Consider the following 20429-nt stretch of genomic DNA (forward strand, 5'->3'; position numbering starts at 1 on the left):
TTTTGCCACTTTTTCAAAACCAGGCCCCTGAAAAGGGGCATCAAGTTGGAAACGAAACACTGCAGCAATCCCGCTTGCTTTGCAAAATAGTGGCTTTTTGTGTGGATGTGGTGTTTACCCCCCAAGCCTCTTCTCAAGCCCATACCAGATCGTTCAAGTCAAGTAAGTGTCTCCATGGAAACCTTTCTCAAGAAGCCTCCTTGCTGGAGAAAAGCATGCACCCCTTTTGTTTAAAAGGGGAACACAGTTTGGTAGGAGCATAATGCCTGCCCAGAGTAACGACTTGTCAGCCAGATTTACCCTTTAAAAACACATCCATTCAATCAAGACGTTTTAGGGATGGCTAAAGGTGTGAGATTGCTGTTGCAACTAAACTAGCAAGTTCTATCATCCCCTCCATCCCTGCCCATGGTCTTCACACTCAGCATCACAACCTGCCTTCTTCAAGGTACACGGGCTTGCCGTGCTCCCACACACAAACTCTTGGCCCTGCTGAATTGTTTGTTTGTTCAAAAAATCCCTACAGCTGAAGTAACACAAATCAACACCCAATCCTGAAATATAGGAAGCATCTTATCAAAGCTACCAATACTTCTTAAATAAGACAATCTTCTGTGTTTTGGAAAAGATGTTTTAGCCTCATGCTCCACCGAGCCCTTTGTAAGCTGTAGCATGTCGCAACATTTCTAGTATAAAATGGCTTAAGAGCCCTCAAAAAAGAAGCCAGTTTTCTGAAAGGATACTAAAAAAATGGAGCATTTTATGTTCTAATATAGAAGAGAGACTTTAATATTAACAGGCAAATAAATAATTAAGGGCTAGGATTAAAAATGGTTTCAACTGGGGCAAATCAGTTCATAGAGTGTGTAACAAAAAAAAAAAGAAAAAAAGAAAAAAGCAAAGCCACTGAAGAAGTTCTCTAGTTGGAGTCGCTTTCAAATCACAGCAGAGTCAAGACATTCTCAGAAAAAATAAGCTCCAGAGGTTAATTTTTAAGTCAGAGAGTCACTATTTAAGAGCCCTCTGCAGACAAGAAGATGCTGTAAAAGGCTATGTGAAAGCTAACACAGGTGCTGATGCCGGGCAATGCACAGTCAGAAAGTGGAGGAAAAGACGTATTTCAGGAAAAAAACCCTAACAAAATGATCCCGTTCTCCTAAGCTTACAGTAGTTACAAGATTTTTTAGGATTTTTTGAGAGCATAGAAATGTGGCATGCCTGGTAACTTGAAACTAGGTCCAAGCACACTGTAGCAGCTGCCTCCTCTTCCCACCACCCATCACGGGTGGGGAAAAGAAAAAAAAAAGCCTGGAGCAAGATGACACACAGTCTTGCAGCTTCCCGGTGGAGGACGAAAGGCTTTTAGCAAACCTTCTCTCAAGCAGCTAAGAGAAACCAGGCAGGAACAATTCAACATGGAAGTCAATGAGACAGAAGCACATCACTACCATCAGAGGAGGGATAAAGTCATTTGTGCCAATTCCTTCCCGTTACACAACAGAGAATGCAGAAGAGCTACTTAAACACACACCAATAACCCTTTCCACCTTCTCTGGGGAAACTTCGTAGAAATCTTGCTGCAGAAAAATAAGCTCATGCATGTGCCTGCAGATAAGGTGCATCTGCGTTAAGGTCCTCATCTCAGTGGGATGCAGAGGCTGGAATGGGGAAGGGAGTTAAAGTTGGAGACATTAAATGCATTTGTGGATCAGATGTGATCCTTTGCTGTCAAAAAAAGTAGGTTACTAAATCCTGTAAGACCAGAGCCATATGAGATTTTAGATCAAGTGAGATCTAGCCCCTAATTCCTTTCTTCCCATGTAGGCCACCTTGAGTCTTCAAGGAAATACAAAACCCTTATTAAAGGAATTATTCAAGTGTAGTGGCCTCCCATTTTGAGATCTCCACCTAAACTCCAAGCAGAGGAGCTCATAAACAGATCGTATCCCTCTCCAGGCTGGCAGCTTTACTGCTTTGCCCAAGGAATTCGCCCTTGGGTACAATCTTTGCAAGGGGGAACTCTTGAATATTGCAGATGAAATATACATACACAAAGGGAAAGAGGCTGCAGATTTTGGCAATGGACTTCAGCTTTGTGTCGAACAGTGACCCCCCTTGGAGCACAAAGGATGGGAGAAGGCACCACAGAAGCAAAAGACCTCACAAACTCTATCTACACCCAGCAAAACTACTGTAAGAGCCGTCACGTATTGTGGAGCAAATAGGAAAAATATATTTGAATTACAACCCAGGTGGAGGAAGAAAAGGGCTGAGCCAGCAGCAGGTCTCAGCAAGAAGCAGGAATGAGTTTCTGCGCAACACAAGCGCTTTGGCGAGAGATGAGAGGTTATTCCAGAATGGGTTTAAACTTGCCCCATAAATGACCAAAGCAGTACAGAGAAAGCAGCTCCCTCAGCTACAATACAGATCATTTATCGATTTTCTCTACATGTAAAGCTACTCCCTTGAGAACCACTTGCTGTCCCAAAGGACTAGAGAAGATGGGGTAAGAGTTATATCACTTCATCCAACACATTCAAGCACCCGGTGATGATATGGGCAATAATCCCATCGGACAGACTTGATTGGTGACAGTGAATTCTCCAATCCTCCCTCAGCCCCAAGTTAAGAAACGCAGCATTTTATTAAAAATCAGTATACAGTTGAACATAAGCCCAGTGTTTACAACCAATCCCTCTAGTAGTTCCAGGTTTCCTGTTGTTTTACAGACTATTAGCAACCAAAGGAATCAGTAGCATAAAGAAACCACTACCATTTAAAAAAAAAAAAATTAATGTCCCCACGTCTCCAAGAAGAAAGCAGCATCCATGATCAGTTTGTTTTCCATTAGACTTGCTCTAAGAAACAGAGTTTTCAACATCACTTTGCAGGCAAATCTTATCTTTATAATAGTAATTTTGCTCTGTTTGCTTTATCATACAGGGCAAGGGTCTCCAAGATGCCCCACAGCGCTGATAAAATAACCCTCACAAGCTCTGTCAGTCAATTTTTCTTGTTATTTACCTTCTAGAACATCAGAAATGTTTGAGATTTAACTAGTCGAGTTGAAACTAAAGGGGTGGGGGGGCCCCAATTCACACAATTTGGCAAAAAAGATCATCCATGAATTAAGTTCTTCAATGGCTGCAGGAAGCACATGGAGGCTTTCTCCACGTTCCCTCGAAGCACCCAGCAGGGCTGTAGGAAGGATGTGTGTCCATGCCCCCATTCCCCTTTCAGTTGTTACAGTTGTTCACATTTCTGCTGCCTGCTTCCTTTCCTGCTCAAGACATCCAAAGCACAGAGCAGCCTCAGTGGTGTAATAGCAGCTTGGCAGAAGCAGGAGAAGTCCAGCCAGCAAAAGATTTAATTTATTAAGATAAACATGGTCTAAGGCTCCATATTATTTTTAAAAATCAACACAGTAAGAAATATGAAAACAAACTGGCTCTGCTACGTGTGGGTCAGGTTCAGATGTTCTCAGGCAGATCTTCTGAACCATACAAAATACTCGTCCCCTCTCACCCCCATGACAAGGATGGAAAGACAGTTCACTACGCAAGATCAGCAGTGTCCCTGTTGCATGCCCTTCCACATTCAGTGAACAACACCTCTGCCACCCTTCAGGGCAGATCAGAGTTTAGCAAACAGCCCTGTGAAGAAGGAGCAGATGGGGACAGGGGCAGGTAATTCAGTCTCTGAAATGAACATCTAAAAGTCTTGACACGATGACTGTGTTGACTCCACCACTTTAATGGTTGTTCTTGGCTGCCTCTTTAGCTGCAATGATCAGAGGAGTGAGGCTAGACAGAGGCTTTGCAATTTTCAGGAACTGGTGCTAGGAAAAAGAAAAAAGAAAAAGGGTTAGATTTTTCAGAACATGACCCAAAAGTCTGGCAGCTATTCAAAATGCTGGCACCTAGACCCATACGAAGTCCAACGACCCACTCTAATCTCTGAACAGGTGAAAACAAAAGGTCTGTTACCACCACAAACTTTCAGGGTTCACCCGAAGCGATGAACAGATTTGCATCCAACACATGCTAAATTCTCCAGTTTTGTACATGTTCAAGACCAAGCAAAACTCAGAGAATTCCTCTGCGGAATCATAAAGTCTTGCAAAACCTATGGTGAAATTCTGTGTGGAAGGAAGGTGTACTAAAAACAACCTGTGCGGTTCAAACACAAGGCAGAGGGCTTCCTGCAGGCATCGCCTGTCATTCTCTCTTCCCTGTAATCACAGGTCTGGTGAAAGCATTACCTTGGCCTTCTAGGGATACTAGAAATTTGTAAAGCAGCTGGAATTTAGGAGAGCAGCACAGAGATTGCAACACAGAACCACTCAGTCAGTCGCCTGTACAAGGTGCTCCGTTAAGTAAAACAATATTGATTATCAATACAGGTCTCCTGAGAGCGAAGGCATGTAGGGCAAGTCCACAAGCTGTTCTGAAAACAAAAAGCAACTATATCCCACTGGACTTCTGAGCGTCAGAAAGAATCGATCACCCAAGGCAACAAGTTTCAGAGATGGAAAGAGACATTAAAAAAAGAAAAGAAAAAAAATCAGGGGCTACAAGGTAGTTAAAACCAGGCAGAAACGTCACAGTCAAAATGTTCTCCTGCTCCAAGGAACAGAACATTACTGCTCTGATATTTTGGGGCTGGAAAGTCCAGGAAAAAAGTGATCTTTCAACTACTGCCACTCTGCCAGTGATTCATGCTGCATTACAGTCTCAGAAGGCAGCGTCTGAAGGCATCCAAAACTGAACCCATAGACTAACTAGTGGAAAGAAAGGAAAACAAAAATGGGTACTGTCTCACAGTTGAGGTCTGAGCACCCCAATCACAGATTTATTTTACAAAGAGGTACATTTTGCACTCCCATGGCAAATCTGACAGAAGGAACACACAAACCACTCTCATCCGTGTTGGTAAAAAGCCTGGCAGACTGGCCCTCCTCTTTCACCAGCAGTTCAGACTACAACACCAGGTTTTCAGTGAAATAACTAATGATAGTGTGATGAGGCACTGGCCCAGGCTGCCCAGAGCAGCTGTGGGTGCCCCATCCCTGGCAGGGCTCAAGGCCAGGCTGGACGGGGCTGGGAGCAGCCTGGGCTGGGGGGAGGGGGCCCTGCTCCGGTTAATGCAAGGCATGCATATTCCGAAGAGTTTTGTGATCCCTCCACCAGAAGGGAGACACCCAGAGCTAGATAGCTAGAAGTCCTCCTGCTGTCCAAATTGGAACAAGCACGGCAAGCCCATGACAACACATGCAGATGTTACGGCCAGCTGTGTGATGAGCTGGAATTAAGCCACAGAAATTAAAGGGCTCAGCATTTGGCAGGCCTGGGGCACAGCTATGATTTGAGGAACAGTGCACAGCTGCTGCTAATAGGAAGTACAGCACAAAAAAGGAGTAGTCTGTTAACACTTTATTAATAGGTTTAGGTTTTGGGGTTGTTTTTTGTTTTGTTTTCTGGCAGGTTACCTTAGCTGTGCTTCTGCCTTCAGCTGATGCAGTATTTTAAAACCCCAAACAAGATGATGCCGTAAGCCTGGTTTCGCTCCGGATTGCACGATTACATCGATTCAGCCCTGTTCCCCATCACCTACCTGTAGCAGCTCTTTCGCAGAACCTCTCTTTTCCACGTCCATTTCAAGACAGCGATTTAAGAAGTCTCGGAATATGGATGAAAGCTTTTCTGGATTCTGCAGTTCTGGAGTCCCATTAGTAGCAATGAGATACAGAGCCTAAAGCAAAAACAAGCACCAAAGGAATGGGAGGTTAAGGAGGTTAGATTCCGTCTCTGGATTGCAGACACCCATTTCTCCTCTCCCTTCCCACAGTTCAATGGGGAGGAAAAACCCCCACCTTATCAGGGTGGCTAATCAATGCTTAAGTTTCAGCAAACAGAATAGCTGCTAGCTCTGGTTTTAGGTGGACGGGATCCAATCCTTTATTGTTTTGCCCTCGTAACCTGGGTTTGGATCCTGCAGCCCTCTCAAGGGACTAGGAGGACAAAAACAACATTCCAGACCATGTTTACATAGGGAAGTTAACTGGCATGACTCTACCAGTGCTAGACTATGCAATGACTATATCCTCACGGGAAGGTACCCCTGAATAAATAGGAGATAATTTTTCTCTTGGTACTTTGAGTGCACAAGGCCTAAGAAGTGAATACAAGACACAGTTGGCTCCTTACAAAAGGAGTCCAGCAGACCCTCAAGCATTTTAACATCTTGCAGAAACAAGCAGATGTGCTACCACTTGGCGGATTAAGCATTCACAAACACACCCTCTCGGAGAATCAAGGAATTCAGAATTCATCCACTTCAGGATTTCATGCAAGAAACATCCTGGATGGATTTTCAAAAGGAAACAGAAATCTGTCAGAGACTTGTTAATATACAAGCCCTTTGAGCAAATCACTCAGCACATCCCATGGGAGCAGTACAATAGCCTGGGAATTGGCACAAGTGGAGTTAAATGAGGCCAAAGCACTGTTACTTAGCCATCCTCATTTTATCTGGACACCCAGTTTCTTTCCTTTCACTCTTCTTTGCTGCTGCTCTTCTCTCCCAAAAATCACTTCCAGTGCAAGAGATGGAGACAAGAGTTAAACAGAATTTTTCTAGATCCCCTCATCCTGTGCAGCTGCAGGAGAAGCCATAAACCTGGCTTATATGAAGAGCAGTTACCTCCCTACAAACTGACAGCACCTCCCCTTCCATTAGAAACTGAACAAGGACATCAGGAGGCTTAAGCCCCGTCTAAAGGCTTATTAAGCTTGTAGCTTTATTTGAGCATGCAAGCAGGAACAACCCGCCAGCAGCAAAAAGCTCCATTTTATAGAACAGTAACGTCATATTTTGAATGTAAAGAGAACCCTTCCCCACTCATAGGGCCCAAGGATTCAAAGTGTCAGCTGCTTTGGTGCCATCAGGTACTCTGCCTCTATCAGCACCTCCAAGAAGTGGGAAATCCTGAGTGTGCAAGATCTACCTCATCAGAGCTGACCAGAGGGTCTGCACGGGAAGAATCCACGTCTCTGCTACCCAGAGCAAACTATGGCTTTCAACTAAAACTATCTCAGTCTTCTCACTATGACATCTAATGGGATACAGGGCTGTAGGTGGTGAAACCACACTGGAGGATTCACCTGCCTCCTTGAGAGCCCAGTTTCACCAGCATGCTTAGCGAAGATCTGAGGGCAAAAGAGAGTTGCTTACTCTCAGGGGGTTCTCGTTGAGGTAGGGGGGCTCTCCTTCGATCATCTCGATGGCCATTATCCCCAGCGACCAGATATCCACTTTGGGCCCGTACGCTTTCCGCGTCACCACTTCAGGTGCCATCCAGTATGGGGTCCCCACCATGGTGCTGCGTTTGCTCTGCTCAGGAGTGATCTGAGCACAGAAGCCAAAGTCAGCTGGAAAAGTAAAGAGGAGCAGGGGGGGAGAAACAGACACAGAAATCAGCAAGTTTCTCCAAAACCAGTGTTTACTGATGCCAGAGCTGTAGTATACGTTACCCTGCTGCACCACCTGGTGCATTGCTGCTGCAGCTGTGAAAGGAGTGGTTTTGTGGCTAGCACAGAAGACAACAGTGTTGACAGGCAAGTTTCTAAATTTGACTCACTGAGGCCATGAGGACGACAGAGTTGCCGCCTTGTCTATGTGGATGATGGGGATCAGTAAATAACCGTATATGGATGCTGAGACACTTGACTGCATTTGCAGCATTATGCAGGTGTAATACACTGTGTAATGGATGGTCTAAAGACTATTCCTCCTGGGCATGTGAAAACAGAAATTAATGCATAGTCTGATCTAGATGCACCCCTCAACCCACATACTGTATTGTCTGGTGATATTTTCAGTCCCAGAGATGCTACTTCCCCAGGAAATACATCATCGCTCAAACAGGGTCTCCTTTATAAAGCAAACTGCAGTCAGAATAAATCTACAGTACCTACTTTTATACTGACTATTTTCTTTCAGTAGACAAAAAGATGGAGAGACTTCATACAAAGAACGCTGGGTCCTGTGTCTTATTTGCATTTGACATACCAAAAGAAAACTAACTCTGTTCCTGTGAGCCCAGCAGAATCAACACAGCGAGATGCACTGCCCATCCTGACCCCCGATGGCACCACGGATCTAATTTCAGGCACAATGATGAAAATTAAACTGATCCCTAGCTGAGTTTTCATCAAGGGCAACAACTAGGAAAGGGACATATGGTTCATAAACAGATCAAGTTTCCAGCAGAGCCCATAAGCAGCTCAGGTCCAGAAGGTTACTGCATCATACCCACAGGGACTTCTCTAACTTTAAACTGCAGTCCGGAACCTGCATACTGTGCTCAGAGAAGTTATTTGATAAGAACAGAGCACTTTGGCCCCAATCAGCTATACAGCACTAACACTCCAGAGATCTGACCGTACCAAAGTACAGCGTTAGCCTAAAAAGCAATCATGTGCAACAAACCCCCACCTTCTTACTCAGCATATCTGCACTGTGTGAATTTTGAGTCATATCTGCTGTCACTGCTGACAAAAATAGATTTATTTATGCCTGTTGGGTGCTAGCCAGCAGAACTGAGAGGAAGAGAAAGGGAGCACAATTCCGTTAAAGCTATAGATGGAAGATAATCGTTCACTGGTTTCCAGACTTATCTCGGCATGGGCAACAAGCAGCACAACAGCTACCTTAGCACCAGAGCAGCAGAACAGTCTCAGGGTCTTCATTACTGGTGATAACACAAGGAGGAAACAACATTTAGAGTCCAGCCTGGGCTGGCTTTGTAAGATTATGTGTTTTCTAGTTACATAGTTTTCAATTCTCCCTCCGCTTTCCCTGCCTCACGAGTACCTGCAGTATTTTCCAGACTGAAGAGACTGCTCACAAATGAAGACTTCTGGCCCTACACCTTCAAACCCAGCTTTCTAGACTGGAGTAGCATTAAAATACTGTTATTTTAGTCCAAAAAAACAGATGGCCCAAAGCTAAAAGAACCCCAAACCTCAATTTGAGTCTGGCACCAGTTCACAAGGATTCATGCTTGCCAATCTCCATTAAAACCAATGCCACAAAAATAACTACAGGAGCATTTCTACGGCCTCTTCACAGCCACAGCATCAAGCATCTCAAAACACCCATATCAATCCAGGCCTGGTCCAGAGCAGATAACAGGCCCGGGCTGATAACTCAAGTCATCACCAGCAATGTTCCTTGCATACTTAGTTTGACAGAACCATCCATTCCCAGCAGGATGTTGTCACTCTTGATGTCTCTGTGAATAACTTGGTTTGAATGGAGGAATTCCAGAGCTTGAAGACACTGAAAAAAAAAAAAAAAGATGGGAGATATTCTTACTGTGCATGAAATTATTCACCAGTTACAATTAGCCAACCAACGGACTTTTAACAGCTTGCATTTTGAGCAGCAAGGGGTTAGTGCCTTAGAGTCTTTCATATATTCAGTATGTGCAGGGCTACAGAGATGGCCCGCTGGGATCTGCGGGTCCTAGGAGGTCCCAAAAGACCTGGAGGATAGGCATAACCGAGGGGATTCTGACCCCAATTTGCACCCTGGTCCTCCCTCTAGGACAAAATATATTAGGCTTGCATCAGGACTGTACACTGCAACCTCCCAGAGGACATTCATCCTCTGAATGACTGCTGCATTACAGAAGCTGGACACAGCTATTCCTGTGGAACCAGTGACGGGTCATGGAAACCCCATGTCCCCTTCCCAACCTTCCCAATCACAGCTCCCCCCGAGCACCAGCAGAGCTTTACCTCTCGGCACACAGCTGCAATTTGTCCTTCGTCCATGCAGGTCTCTGTCACAACATCTGTTAGGGAGCCTCCTGCCAAGTACTCCATGACCACCCAGAGCTCTTCTCCTACAAGGTAACTGAAGAGCCACAATCAGATTTTAAAAGCGGCAAATATGAGCATCACACTGTTTACCCAGCCAAAATCCACGGGGGTTTAAAGCTGTCTTTTAAAGCTGAAACCATGAGGCTTGAGTAGTGTACTTAACAGCACTGGGGCACCAGGTACTTGTGCTGCTTTCTGCACATAGGAGGATCTGATCACAACCTGAATGAGCGGAGAAGGGTGAGTGCCGAAAGTCAAGGAGAGAGGTAACGGGAGAGCAGGGTAGAAGTTTCCTGGCCGTAAAAGCAAGGCTGAATTTTTCTGCCATGGAAAGGGCCCAGACTAAGATGGAGACCCCACCTTACAACTGCTGCCGCTGGGAGAGAAGGGGAAGATCAACTAGTCAGGGATGGGGTACAAGCGTGCAGCCCTGACATCTGGCACACAGCGTGGCTTTTGAGGGCTCTGGCATCAGAAGAGGCGGCTGGGGGCTGCTTTGTTACTACTGGTGTCCTGTTGTCCCAAGCAAGTGCCTACTTTGCCTGAGGCCAGGGGCAAGTGTCGGTGACACAATGGATGGCTGCCTGTGAACAACTAGGAACACTATTTTTTTTTATTATTATTATTTTTTTTTTAAGCATCATGCATTTGAAGCTCACCTCAATCTGTTTAACGCTACCAAATTAGCGTGAGATTTTGTCTGGCAAATTCGGAACTATTCAAAAGGGCAAAATGTGATTATCATGCTGGATGCAGTGGTAATTCTAAAGACTTAGAATAAAAACAGGAAAGCCCAAAAGGGCACATCTTGTCTGGTAAGACCCATAGGAAGATGGGAAGGAGACAGCTGAGGTGAGGGTGAGTTCTCTCAGCCATTTGGGACATTATTCTCAGCTAGGAGTGTGTGTACTCATGTCAAAGTAGGAGACCTGGGATGAAGACTACAGCATTAACTCATTTGAAAAAAAAAAAAAAAAAAACAAAACAACAAACCCAAACCACCCACCACTTCTGCCTTTTTGGGCCCACCTGGAAAAACATCAACACAATCTTCCATGACAGACACATCAGGATGACACAATCCCAAAGGAAGGAATCATCAGCTTGTAAACTTGAAAACCCACCTTCTCAGCATATCCTCCCATTTATAAAGTGAGTGGACAAACGAGTCAAGAGACAGGGCAGAGGATCTAATGAAAAGCTTCTGCTGGCATTAGAGTTCATCAAGCAGGTGTTTGCTTTGCTCTGAAACACAGATCCTACTGAAAAATCATGAATTTGCTAGCGGCCAAAGGCAGAAAGCAGGGCAGGTTCTGGGGAACAATTAGCTAGAAAGCAACAGTGAAGGAGAAAGAAGTTATTAAGCCCAACTTGGCATGGAAAGCAGACAGAGATGTGTGAGACATCACAGGAGCAGGCATGGGGTGGGCTTTGGCCCCTACAGGGCACACCAACAACACCCAGCTGATAAAAAACCTCCCCAAAAGTGAGAATCGTCTGGGCTCCACCTGTATGACAGAAGCGTTGGTTATGGAGAGCTTTTAACAGCAGAGACAAAGATGGTATCTCGGTTTGGTGACACTGAAGACCACACAAGGAGATAAGAGTGGGGAGTTTCCTTCAGGACACAGAGCCCAAAGGCGCAGGGCTACGCTCCCAGAGCCGACAGGTCTCCAGCTCCACTATGGAACAGAAGGGGATGCACAGGCGGTCCTTCCCCCTGGCATCACAGACCCCAGCAAAAGCAGTATCACCTGCACAGCAGCCCCTTGGAGAGAGGGAGGAGCAGCAGAACTGCTTTCAGAGTCAACTCTGTGGATCATCTGCCTTCTAATAACGGGCTCTGAAAGCTGCTCCATCCAACACCCTTCCTTTTTGCCCCAAAGCTGTTGCTACTTCTTCATCACTTCTCCCAGGCTCTCTCCAGATTTTACCAGAGCCCTCTCAAGAAACCAGTCACCGTGGACATCACGCCACTTCCCTTCATTGCCGGCAGCACCCTCTGCCACCCACATCCACTTGACTCTAAGGATGGGGGCAGAATGGGCTCCACTGCTCCGGCACAACAATCTCAGGTGGCACATGCTGGGAGCAAGCTGGTATCTCTCCACAGCCAAAAGGGATGGAGAGAGCCAAGAACCACACTGTGAACCAAAGCTGTGCCACGAGCAGCCAAAGGCATGTGCCAAGCCCCAGACACCTCAATAATTGATAGATTTGACATAACACGCAGGGAGGTAGAATTAACAGTGGCTCCCCGCCAACTGCCACCAGACAAATGTCATTTCAGAAGACAGGGTGGTACCGTCTCAGGGATCTTTTCGCTCTCTTGCTGCAGCAGATGTCTATTTTAGTCACTGAGCTGCCTACTGGAGGTGTGACTCAAAACCATGTTCTCAGCAGTTCTGGAGATACCACCAGGAAGTCCATACGCCTACGTGCTGCTTTCCATATGATGTCAGGCATAGTACGGTGTTGCACCTTGTCACCTACAGCCACCTTCCAAAACAAGGCTGGCAGTAAAAACAAGCTGATGGAAGTCTTTGAGGAAGAAGAAACTGATCCACAGCTTCTTCTCTTCATTCACCTGCAAGAGCAGGTAATGTCTGCTCCTGTAAGGTGTTCCTCAGCTCCCACTTAGATACCTTAGGAAGGTGTCCACCAAGCCCTTCCTATCACAAACACACACCTGTCAGTCATAGTCCTTTCTTATTGATAAACTTCATAAACTTTGGTTTTGCCCAGAAGTGCAAGATCATTCGTTACAGATTTCTGCACCAGTAACATGACTCCAATGTGCAGACACAAAGTTAGCCTGGAAAGAAATCCGTGTTTTCTTGTAGCACGACTGTCACACATCTTCAGCTTTATTGACTGACCTTGCAGCCCTAGCTGAGTTTGGGGTTGGGTGAGGGTAGCAGTGGCTACCACTTCAAGTGAGGATTTGTGGGTTTTATTAGGTTAAGGAGAGTTCTTCAGAAAGAAAGAATTCAAAGGGCAGGAGTTTGCTTTGCCTGACACTGGGCATCCGACGCCTCTGTTTAGATGGCTGAGTTTGGAAACAGGGCTCTTTAACGCAGCAGAAAGAAACTGGCACCTCCAGAAGGTAATTCAGTGCAAGTGGCTGCTTCTCTGCACAGGATACTAAATTCAGCTCCTAAGTACAGCTGAATTAGGCCACGTCACTATCTCAAATGTCACAGCACATCTTTGTGCAATGCTGGCCGCTTACACTGCAGCAGAAAAGCTGTCTTAACCACAAGCAAGTAGGCCATGCAGGTAAGAGAGGATAAAGCAAGGAAACCCTTGCACAAGAGCAGGAGCTGAGGCAAAGAGAAGCAAGACAGCTGGTTTATACCGATGACTACCTTGCAGCTCACATCAAGGACCCAGAAGGGGAAACACTGTTGAAAACAGAACCACAAAAAAGAAACCAGGTCCCACAGCAGCAGGCGCATCCTTCCTCGTAGCTCCTTCTGTGACGGCAGTAGGCAGAAGCCAGCAAGTGGCAAACAAGTATCAGATTTATGCAGCACTGAGGAAGTGAAGAGGCACATGATGCCAGGCAGGAGGGACACAGCTCCCCAGCAACAGCATCCTGCAGTGTTGTTTTATTGATATATCAATATATACCACTGAAGTGGCATAATCGACACAAGAACCCCCATGTTCATCCTAGTTGCCGCTCCGTCCATTTGCAGCACTCAAACAAAAGCTAATCCCTCTGAAAAAGATTAGTAAGAGAAAGTGGAGGACAAAAGCAGCAACTTTGGTTGCGGGAAGTTTGACCGAGACAGCAAGACGCGGGCAGCTACCCTGCAGATGGGATGTACTGGCTAGAAAGGCAACCGCATGTACTCAGGGATGCTCCTCTAATGAGAAAAACGTCTCTCGAAGTTTTACTGAAACAAAGCCTCTAACCAGCCAGGAGAAATAAACAGTTTCAGCCCAGACACAAGTTTTAGATCTTCTTTACCACTTGTTTCATTTCACACAGGTAATATCCTTCCGCTCTTTGCCTGCCCAGCATCACTCCCCTGTGCACACACTCCCTTCCACAAAGTTTCAGGAGCAGAGTTGCTGTCCCTTCAACAAAGCAGCTCTTTACAGCTACGCGTAGGACAAAATACAAAATAAATTCAGCATCACAGCTGATGCTGCAGTATAGGAGAAGTACTTTTTTTATGGACAAGACATTAAAAGCCTTTAAAGAAACCTGTTAAAGAAACAGCTGATAAGATTTTGGTATACACACAGAGCAAACAAGTGTGCAGATAGTCTCTCAGATTTCCAAAAGAGATTCTAGGTCACATCCCTCCATTGCATCTTCAAAAAAACCCAACAACAACAACAACAAAAAAAAAAAAAAAAGAAAAAAAATTGCTGCCAAGATTCAAGCCTGCAGCTCACCCTATCTAGGCACTCTTTACCCTACAATAAGCCAAACTTTTAGCTCATCAGGACTAGATTCTAACGTTCAGCGCAGCAGACTGAAAATCCTGCTGCAGCTCAACTGAAACTAGCTGTATCTTTAACGTAAGGTGAATGACACGGGCTTGACACAAGGCACCCATGTTATGTCGATGGTGAATTCAAGCCACCATGCAATGCTTTTTGCCTGTTGGGCTTTCAGTATGCCCCAGATTTCAACGTTGACAGCTTGTGACTGTCTCCTGGAACTCACATAGGGGAGATGCAAGAATGTCTTGCACTTCCAAAGGCAGCTCCCTTCCCCCAAAGAAGCACATTTTACCAGTTGCTCTTTCCAAAGCAGTCAGCCTCCAAACAGCTGATGATGGTGGCACTGCTACCATCACCCTTATGTACAAGCATTAACACCCTGCAGGGAAGAGCTCTCACAGCCATGTTTGTTTGCACACTTGGGACATTTTACTGCCTTGTGCTATACTGACCAGAATTTTCACGGCTACATATGTTTATTTAAAAAATAGTTTACATGCAGCACAGCAGCCACTGTGCTGCTTGCGTTTGCTCTGTTATTGTCATACTCCAAGGGACATCAGCTCAAGAACAAGCAGAGCAGGTCTGTACGAAGGTAAGTTGTTAGGCGCTGCTCCTGCAGTAAGGAAAAGCAGGGATTCAAGGAGCAGCTGTCCCATATGGGTGTAACATACCCAAGGCTGAGCAGAAGTGCCACGGCACATGTATGAGCCCACAAAGCCCAGCTCCGAGCAAGGAATAACCCTGTGCCCTCTGTCTTCCGAAGAGTTATGTACTAGGTGTCCTTTCCTCCCTTATTCACACCCACAAGTAAGCAGCCTCGTTTGGTTACGTGTTGCATGTCATTCACCCTTGTCGCTGTTCTGCTACTGTGCAAAAACCCTCAGTAGATGGTCACAGGGACGAGATTACCATCGCACTCTGGCAGAATGCTCCTCCGCAAGCAGAATGTCAGCATGGCTCAGCAGAAGCTGAACAATGAGGAAGAGAAAAGGAAACACAAATAACACAGTTCAAATTACTTCTGTGTCTCCTCTAGTGGCAGGAAGGAAACTGTTCATTGTGTCAAATTTGGCAAAGGAGAGCGCTGAAAAACAGAGTCCCGTCAGCACACTGCTACTAATGCCTTGGCTGCCAACATCTCTAAAGAGAGCCTATGTACCCCATTAATGCCAATTCAGACACTTGTTTCTCCTTGGATGTGGAGGGAGACCACCAAGCCACCCACCCCCCAACACTGCATTAAGCAACCCAAGGTTGTCCTATACCTGCGTTAAGCTGAAAGAGGATCTCTTAAGACAGTGACAAGGAAGTGTTTTCCAGAGTCCCTTCATGAACTCTTCAAATCACGACATACCTGTCCAAGTAGTTGACGATGTTGGGGTTTTTGTTTTCCCTCATCACAAGGATTTCATTAATAATCAGTTCTTTTTTGGGCTGCTGCTGCAAATTCATCTGTTTGATTGCAACCTGCAGTGAAGAAAGACCAAGTAAATTATTATTGCAACAGTCCCCCAGAAAGCAGCCAGTACCATGTAGATTAGTTTAGTCCCACATTCGTGTGAAGTGGGAAAACACTTTTTCAGCACAGGTTGCTCAGCCATTTACTAACTCTGTGAGTTCCTGCAGCCAGTCCATTTCAACACATATTGGAAGATACTTAATGCCCAAAAGTACGAGGGGAGTTACTATTTTCATACTGGACCTTTACGTCACAGTTGGATAGCAGTCTCCATCTACAGCTTCTTGGTAACAAGTAGTATGGACAAATATGTCAAAAACATTTTATTTCTTAAAGGAATCTTGTTCATTTTGTTTTGGATTGGATGTTTCTGGAAGTTCTTTAGTGTTTTTTTGCTGCTCCCCTGCAAATTTCTGCTTCTAGAAATCTACAGCAGGTTCACCATGCATGGAGGGGATAAATAACGCAGCCTAAGCTTAGTACTTCAAGGTGGTAATTCTGTTTCTTTCTGTCACAGCAAGCCCTGGGGGAAAGAAGCAACAATTTTTAGATAAAAAGCTGAAAACAAGTGCATTGGATTCAGCTTTATCCCCAGACATAAGGGATATGCCCTGTTAAGGGCAACAGGGATGGATTTGCCAGTTGTAGCCCTTTGGCTTAGTAGCTTTCCGTCTGCTTCGGGATACCTGCTCAGCATGTATATATACAGAAAGCAGGAGGGTACAACATGTTTTTAACTCTTACCGGTACTTTGTGAGACCACCTGGCCCTCAGAGAAGCCTTCAGATTGGTAAGACTACTCAGCACAGCAGGAGGCAGAAACACTTCCATAGATGCTACAGCTCAACTCTTATTTGGTACAATATTTAGGCAAAGGGAATGAAAAGTAATTATATCTTTACAAAACTGCTCCTTGCAGAGAAAGAGGCCTAGGCAAATGGATCGGAGCCAGTAACTCCAGCTCACAAAAGCAAGGATTAAAAGAAACAAGCCACAGAGTGCCAATATAGACAGATACAATTAGCATTTTGGTAGTATAGCAGGGGAGACGATAGAAAAATCCCAACACATGAGAAGGCAACAACAGACAGACACTATGCTGTTTTCCCACAGTATTCACGAGGGCTGCCAAACAGCACTTAAAGAAGACAAAAACGCAAATGCCGTGCTGCTCTTTGCGCTAGACCAGAGAGGAGAAAGAAAGATGGAGAGGGAAGGCATCTGATGCAGAGAAAAAAATCCCAGGCCATTACTGAACGAGCTCCAAAGAGGCTCCTGTACCTCCTCACTCCTGTTCAGAGGTAGGTCCACGCAAATACAGGGGCATTTTCCCTATCTAAGACTGTCCCATGCATTAGGATACAAAATAAACAGCTGCGGTTATACTGGAGCCATCATCAGTGAAAAGCTTCCTAACCCTGGGAGCTGCCCAAGGGGTTATAGTGCAAAATAAAGGAGTTTCCCTCCAGTGCTTCCAAACTGTGTTGCCGTTCACCGAGCTCCTGAGGTGCAAGGATTGGTAGCAGCACGGTTCACAGAAAGGAACATGCCAACAGCATGCCTAGGTTACAGCAACCCCAAGTGCAAATTTAAAAAACCAAGGCCTGATCACACTAGTGTAATGGGAATGATTTAAAAGTCTGTTGTAATAAAGTGTTCAAATATTCACAGGGGAGTCCCTGAAGTGGTCCATAAAGCAAGCAGAAAACTGAGAAAGGAATTCCTCCTCCTAAAAAATTTCTCATTGCTTCAAAACAAATGCGATGCCTCTCCCTCAGAGGCTGCAATTAAACTGTATTAATTCTTCCAGAATGGAAAAGGGGGTGAAGGAGTTTCAGCAAAAAGCACAATTATGACATTTCCTGGTGGATAACCCTGACATTGTACAAATGCTAAGCAGATACGCGTCATGCATTGCTGCAGACTTCCATAAATATGTTTGGAATAATGCATACACTCTCCTCTTTAAAAATCCTCCACCTAGCAATGATGGTTTCCACAGATGCTGCATATCCGTCACTACTAGTTCATCATGCACGCCGGCAATACGCAGGGCACCTCTCAGTATTCGGGGCTGAGAGGGGTTGCACACAGGCAGATAGACATTCCTTGTCTCTCAATTCAAGGGCGGAAAGCAAGTGGGCAAAGAGTGGGAGAGGAATTATTTCTATGCAAGTCAACTAGTACAAGTGTAGGAAGCAAAGGAGCAGAGGGCATACAAAAGAGTTTAAGTGGGGACAGGCAGGAGTCTTGGGGATGAAGAAGTACACTTCTGCTGAGGAACCATCCAGTCTGAACATTTGCTTCTAGCCTTTGTGGTCACAGAAAGATTCTTTACACACAAGAAATTATTCAGGAATCAAAACCTCCGAAATCATCTTATCCAGTTCTCTGCTCAGACCACTCAACCACGCCTCATTAGCAAGTAAATAAATACCTCATTTAAAATAAGATTTCATGAACCCCTGAAAGACAGTCTTTATTTTGCAGCATCAACCTGAACTTTTAGGGACACAATCCAAAATCCACTGCTGTAGTATTCTGGCAGCACTTACCTCCTGTCCTGTAGCTACATCCATCGCTGTGTAAACTGTACCTGAGGCTCTAAATAAAAACAAAAAACCAACAAAAATCAACAAAACTCGACATTTATTAGTGCCTTATAGCAGACTGAGAGCTTAACACATGCCCCTTCCCACCTGTCTCTCTGAAGTGCTCTCAGTCCCATTCCTTTTCATGCAATAATTCCAGTGGTAAATACTGTCTGAAATATTGCTGAGCCAAGATTGCTGTTGGAGCAAAAGCCACAGAATTTATAGGGAACAAAGCCCCTAATAAGGGACACTGTGGTCATCCAAACTCCTCCTGCTAAACCAGCAATGTAGCACAGCTTGTAGGACCGTGAGCTGATCCCATTTAAACTGGCATGACTGCACTGACCTGGCTTGCATGCTGCACAGCATCGTTACAGAGCAGATAGGATCAGCTGAAGTAAACAAATGTGGCATTTGTAGTGAGGGAAACGGGAGCCTGAGCCTCAGCACACGAAGCTGACAGCAGATCTCAGTGATCTGCACTGATCTGCCCCCCTACAGCCTTTCCCACAGCCCCTGCTTCCCCCTACCCTGCCAAGAGGCGTACACCACCACATCGAGGAGAGCTGATTCACAAAGCAAATCTGCAATTTGAAAATTGTCTTGCACACTGAAAACGAGCAGTTCCTTCCCTGCTTGCTGCTATATTTAGCAACCTGATCATCTAATGACATATTTTCATATATTAACACAGAATTGCACAAAAAAAACCCTCCAGTCCCTGTGACTCAGGGCTTTGCCAGGAAAGGGAGAAGAGCTGGGCAGGTGAAACCCACCAAAACAACAATAAAATAAAAATAAATTTAAAAAAAGCAAAAAACCCCACCAAAAGAAAACAAAAAAACATCCAAAGCATCACCGACAGCTTTTCCAGCAAGCTAACTTAGCCTGGTTTCAGCATTTCCTTCTTAGCCTAAGGAAAGTTATAGGATGGAGGAGACTCGTATACTAACCCTTGTCCAATCTTCTCAAAACACGTGTACTTCTTTTTTGGATCGCCCACACTCACAATACTTCCTACAAAAGAAAAAAAAAATACCCAAGAGGATGTTATAAGTACTTTTTTTTTGTACAGCTGTAAGAACCAACTGTACTTTAGGAGCAGCCCCGTGGCTGCAGCAGGCTCTGCCGAGCCTTGCGAACCGCTGCGTCAGCCATCCAGGGATGTCCTCAGTTATTTACACACATACCAGCTGTGGCATTCCCCTCTCCCAGGTATTTCCCTTCAGAAATGGTGGAACACAGACATTAAACTTGTTTAATCTTTGCTAGCAGCCAGCGACTGCACACGGCTAGGAAGAAGATGGGGACATATGGCCCTCACGCAGGTAAATACAACTATTTGCTGGAAACCTGCAACTTAAAAGTCACCCCTCAGCTTCAACCCGCTGGGTGATACAAGATGTCTCTACACTGCAATGCCCTCTGAATTTGGAGGCCAGGACCTCATTCACCTTAGAGCCATCAGCCTGTTGCAAATCTAGCCAAAGATTTCCTTATACCACAACAATTTCTGGCAGAAGAAAGTATTCGCGACATATCCGTCCTGGCACGACCTATTACTGACCCGATGACTGGGTTGCAAGACTGAGGAGGGAAGCTGGAGAGACACTTCAGAGTCAAACCTCCCCTGGCCGGGGTAATGCTGAGCTGCTCTTCTAGGAATGCAGAAGTCAGTTTTAGCGGCAGTTCCCAGGCGACTGCAGCATTGCTGTGGTTTTGGAGAGCAACCCGAGGCAATCTCAGCTCCTTCTCCCCTAACGTGGCTGTTCAGCCAGAAGAAAGCACATTACTGCATCCCTCAGAGGGAAAAAACACTTTGCCTGGTGTTCTGAAGCACAGGGCAGTGAGGGGCTGCTCCGGCTCAAGGCGGATTTGGTACCCACGAGGAACACAATGTTTTCTGTAGGAGGGGAGGGAGCTCTCAGCGCAACAGCAGGCGGCGGGCAGGCTGCATGGATGCGCTCGAGACCTGCAAACAGCACAGCGAGTTGCCAAGGGTAAACTGCAAAAGCATCACTGAAG

General features: G+C 45.5%; 1 protein-coding gene across 6 annotated transcripts in view; it reads right to left on the bottom strand.

The window, feature by feature from the left end:
• Positions 1-2625: 2625 nt before the first annotated feature.
• The window catches only part of PAK1 (p21 (RAC1) activated kinase 1), a 73609-nt gene continuing 55805 nt past the window's right edge, over positions 2626-20429 (bottom strand). For all 6 annotated transcript variants that reach the window (XM_040584126.1, XM_040584125.1, XM_040584124.1 and 3 more), the window contains exons 8-15: positions 19358-19421; positions 18366-18414; positions 15706-15818; positions 9804-9921; positions 9243-9342; positions 7234-7430; positions 5614-5751; positions 2626-3838 (exon numbers count right to left, since the gene is read on the bottom strand). In XM_040584126.1, the coding sequence (XP_040440060.1) occupies positions 3752-3838; positions 5614-5751; positions 7234-7430; positions 9243-9342; positions 9804-9921; positions 15706-15818; positions 18366-18414; positions 19358-19421 (866 nt within the window). In that variant the 3' untranslated portion in view covers positions 2626-3751. The remainder of the gene's footprint in view (positions 3839-5613; positions 5752-7233; positions 7431-9242; positions 9343-9803; positions 9922-15705; positions 15819-18365; positions 18415-19357; positions 19422-20429) is intronic.

The sequence above is a fragment of the Falco naumanni genome, chromosome 2 (assembly GCF_017639655.2).
Source record: "Falco naumanni isolate bFalNau1 chromosome 2, bFalNau1.pat, whole genome shotgun sequence".
NCBI lineage: Eukaryota > Metazoa > Chordata > Aves > Falconiformes > Falconidae > Falco > Falco naumanni.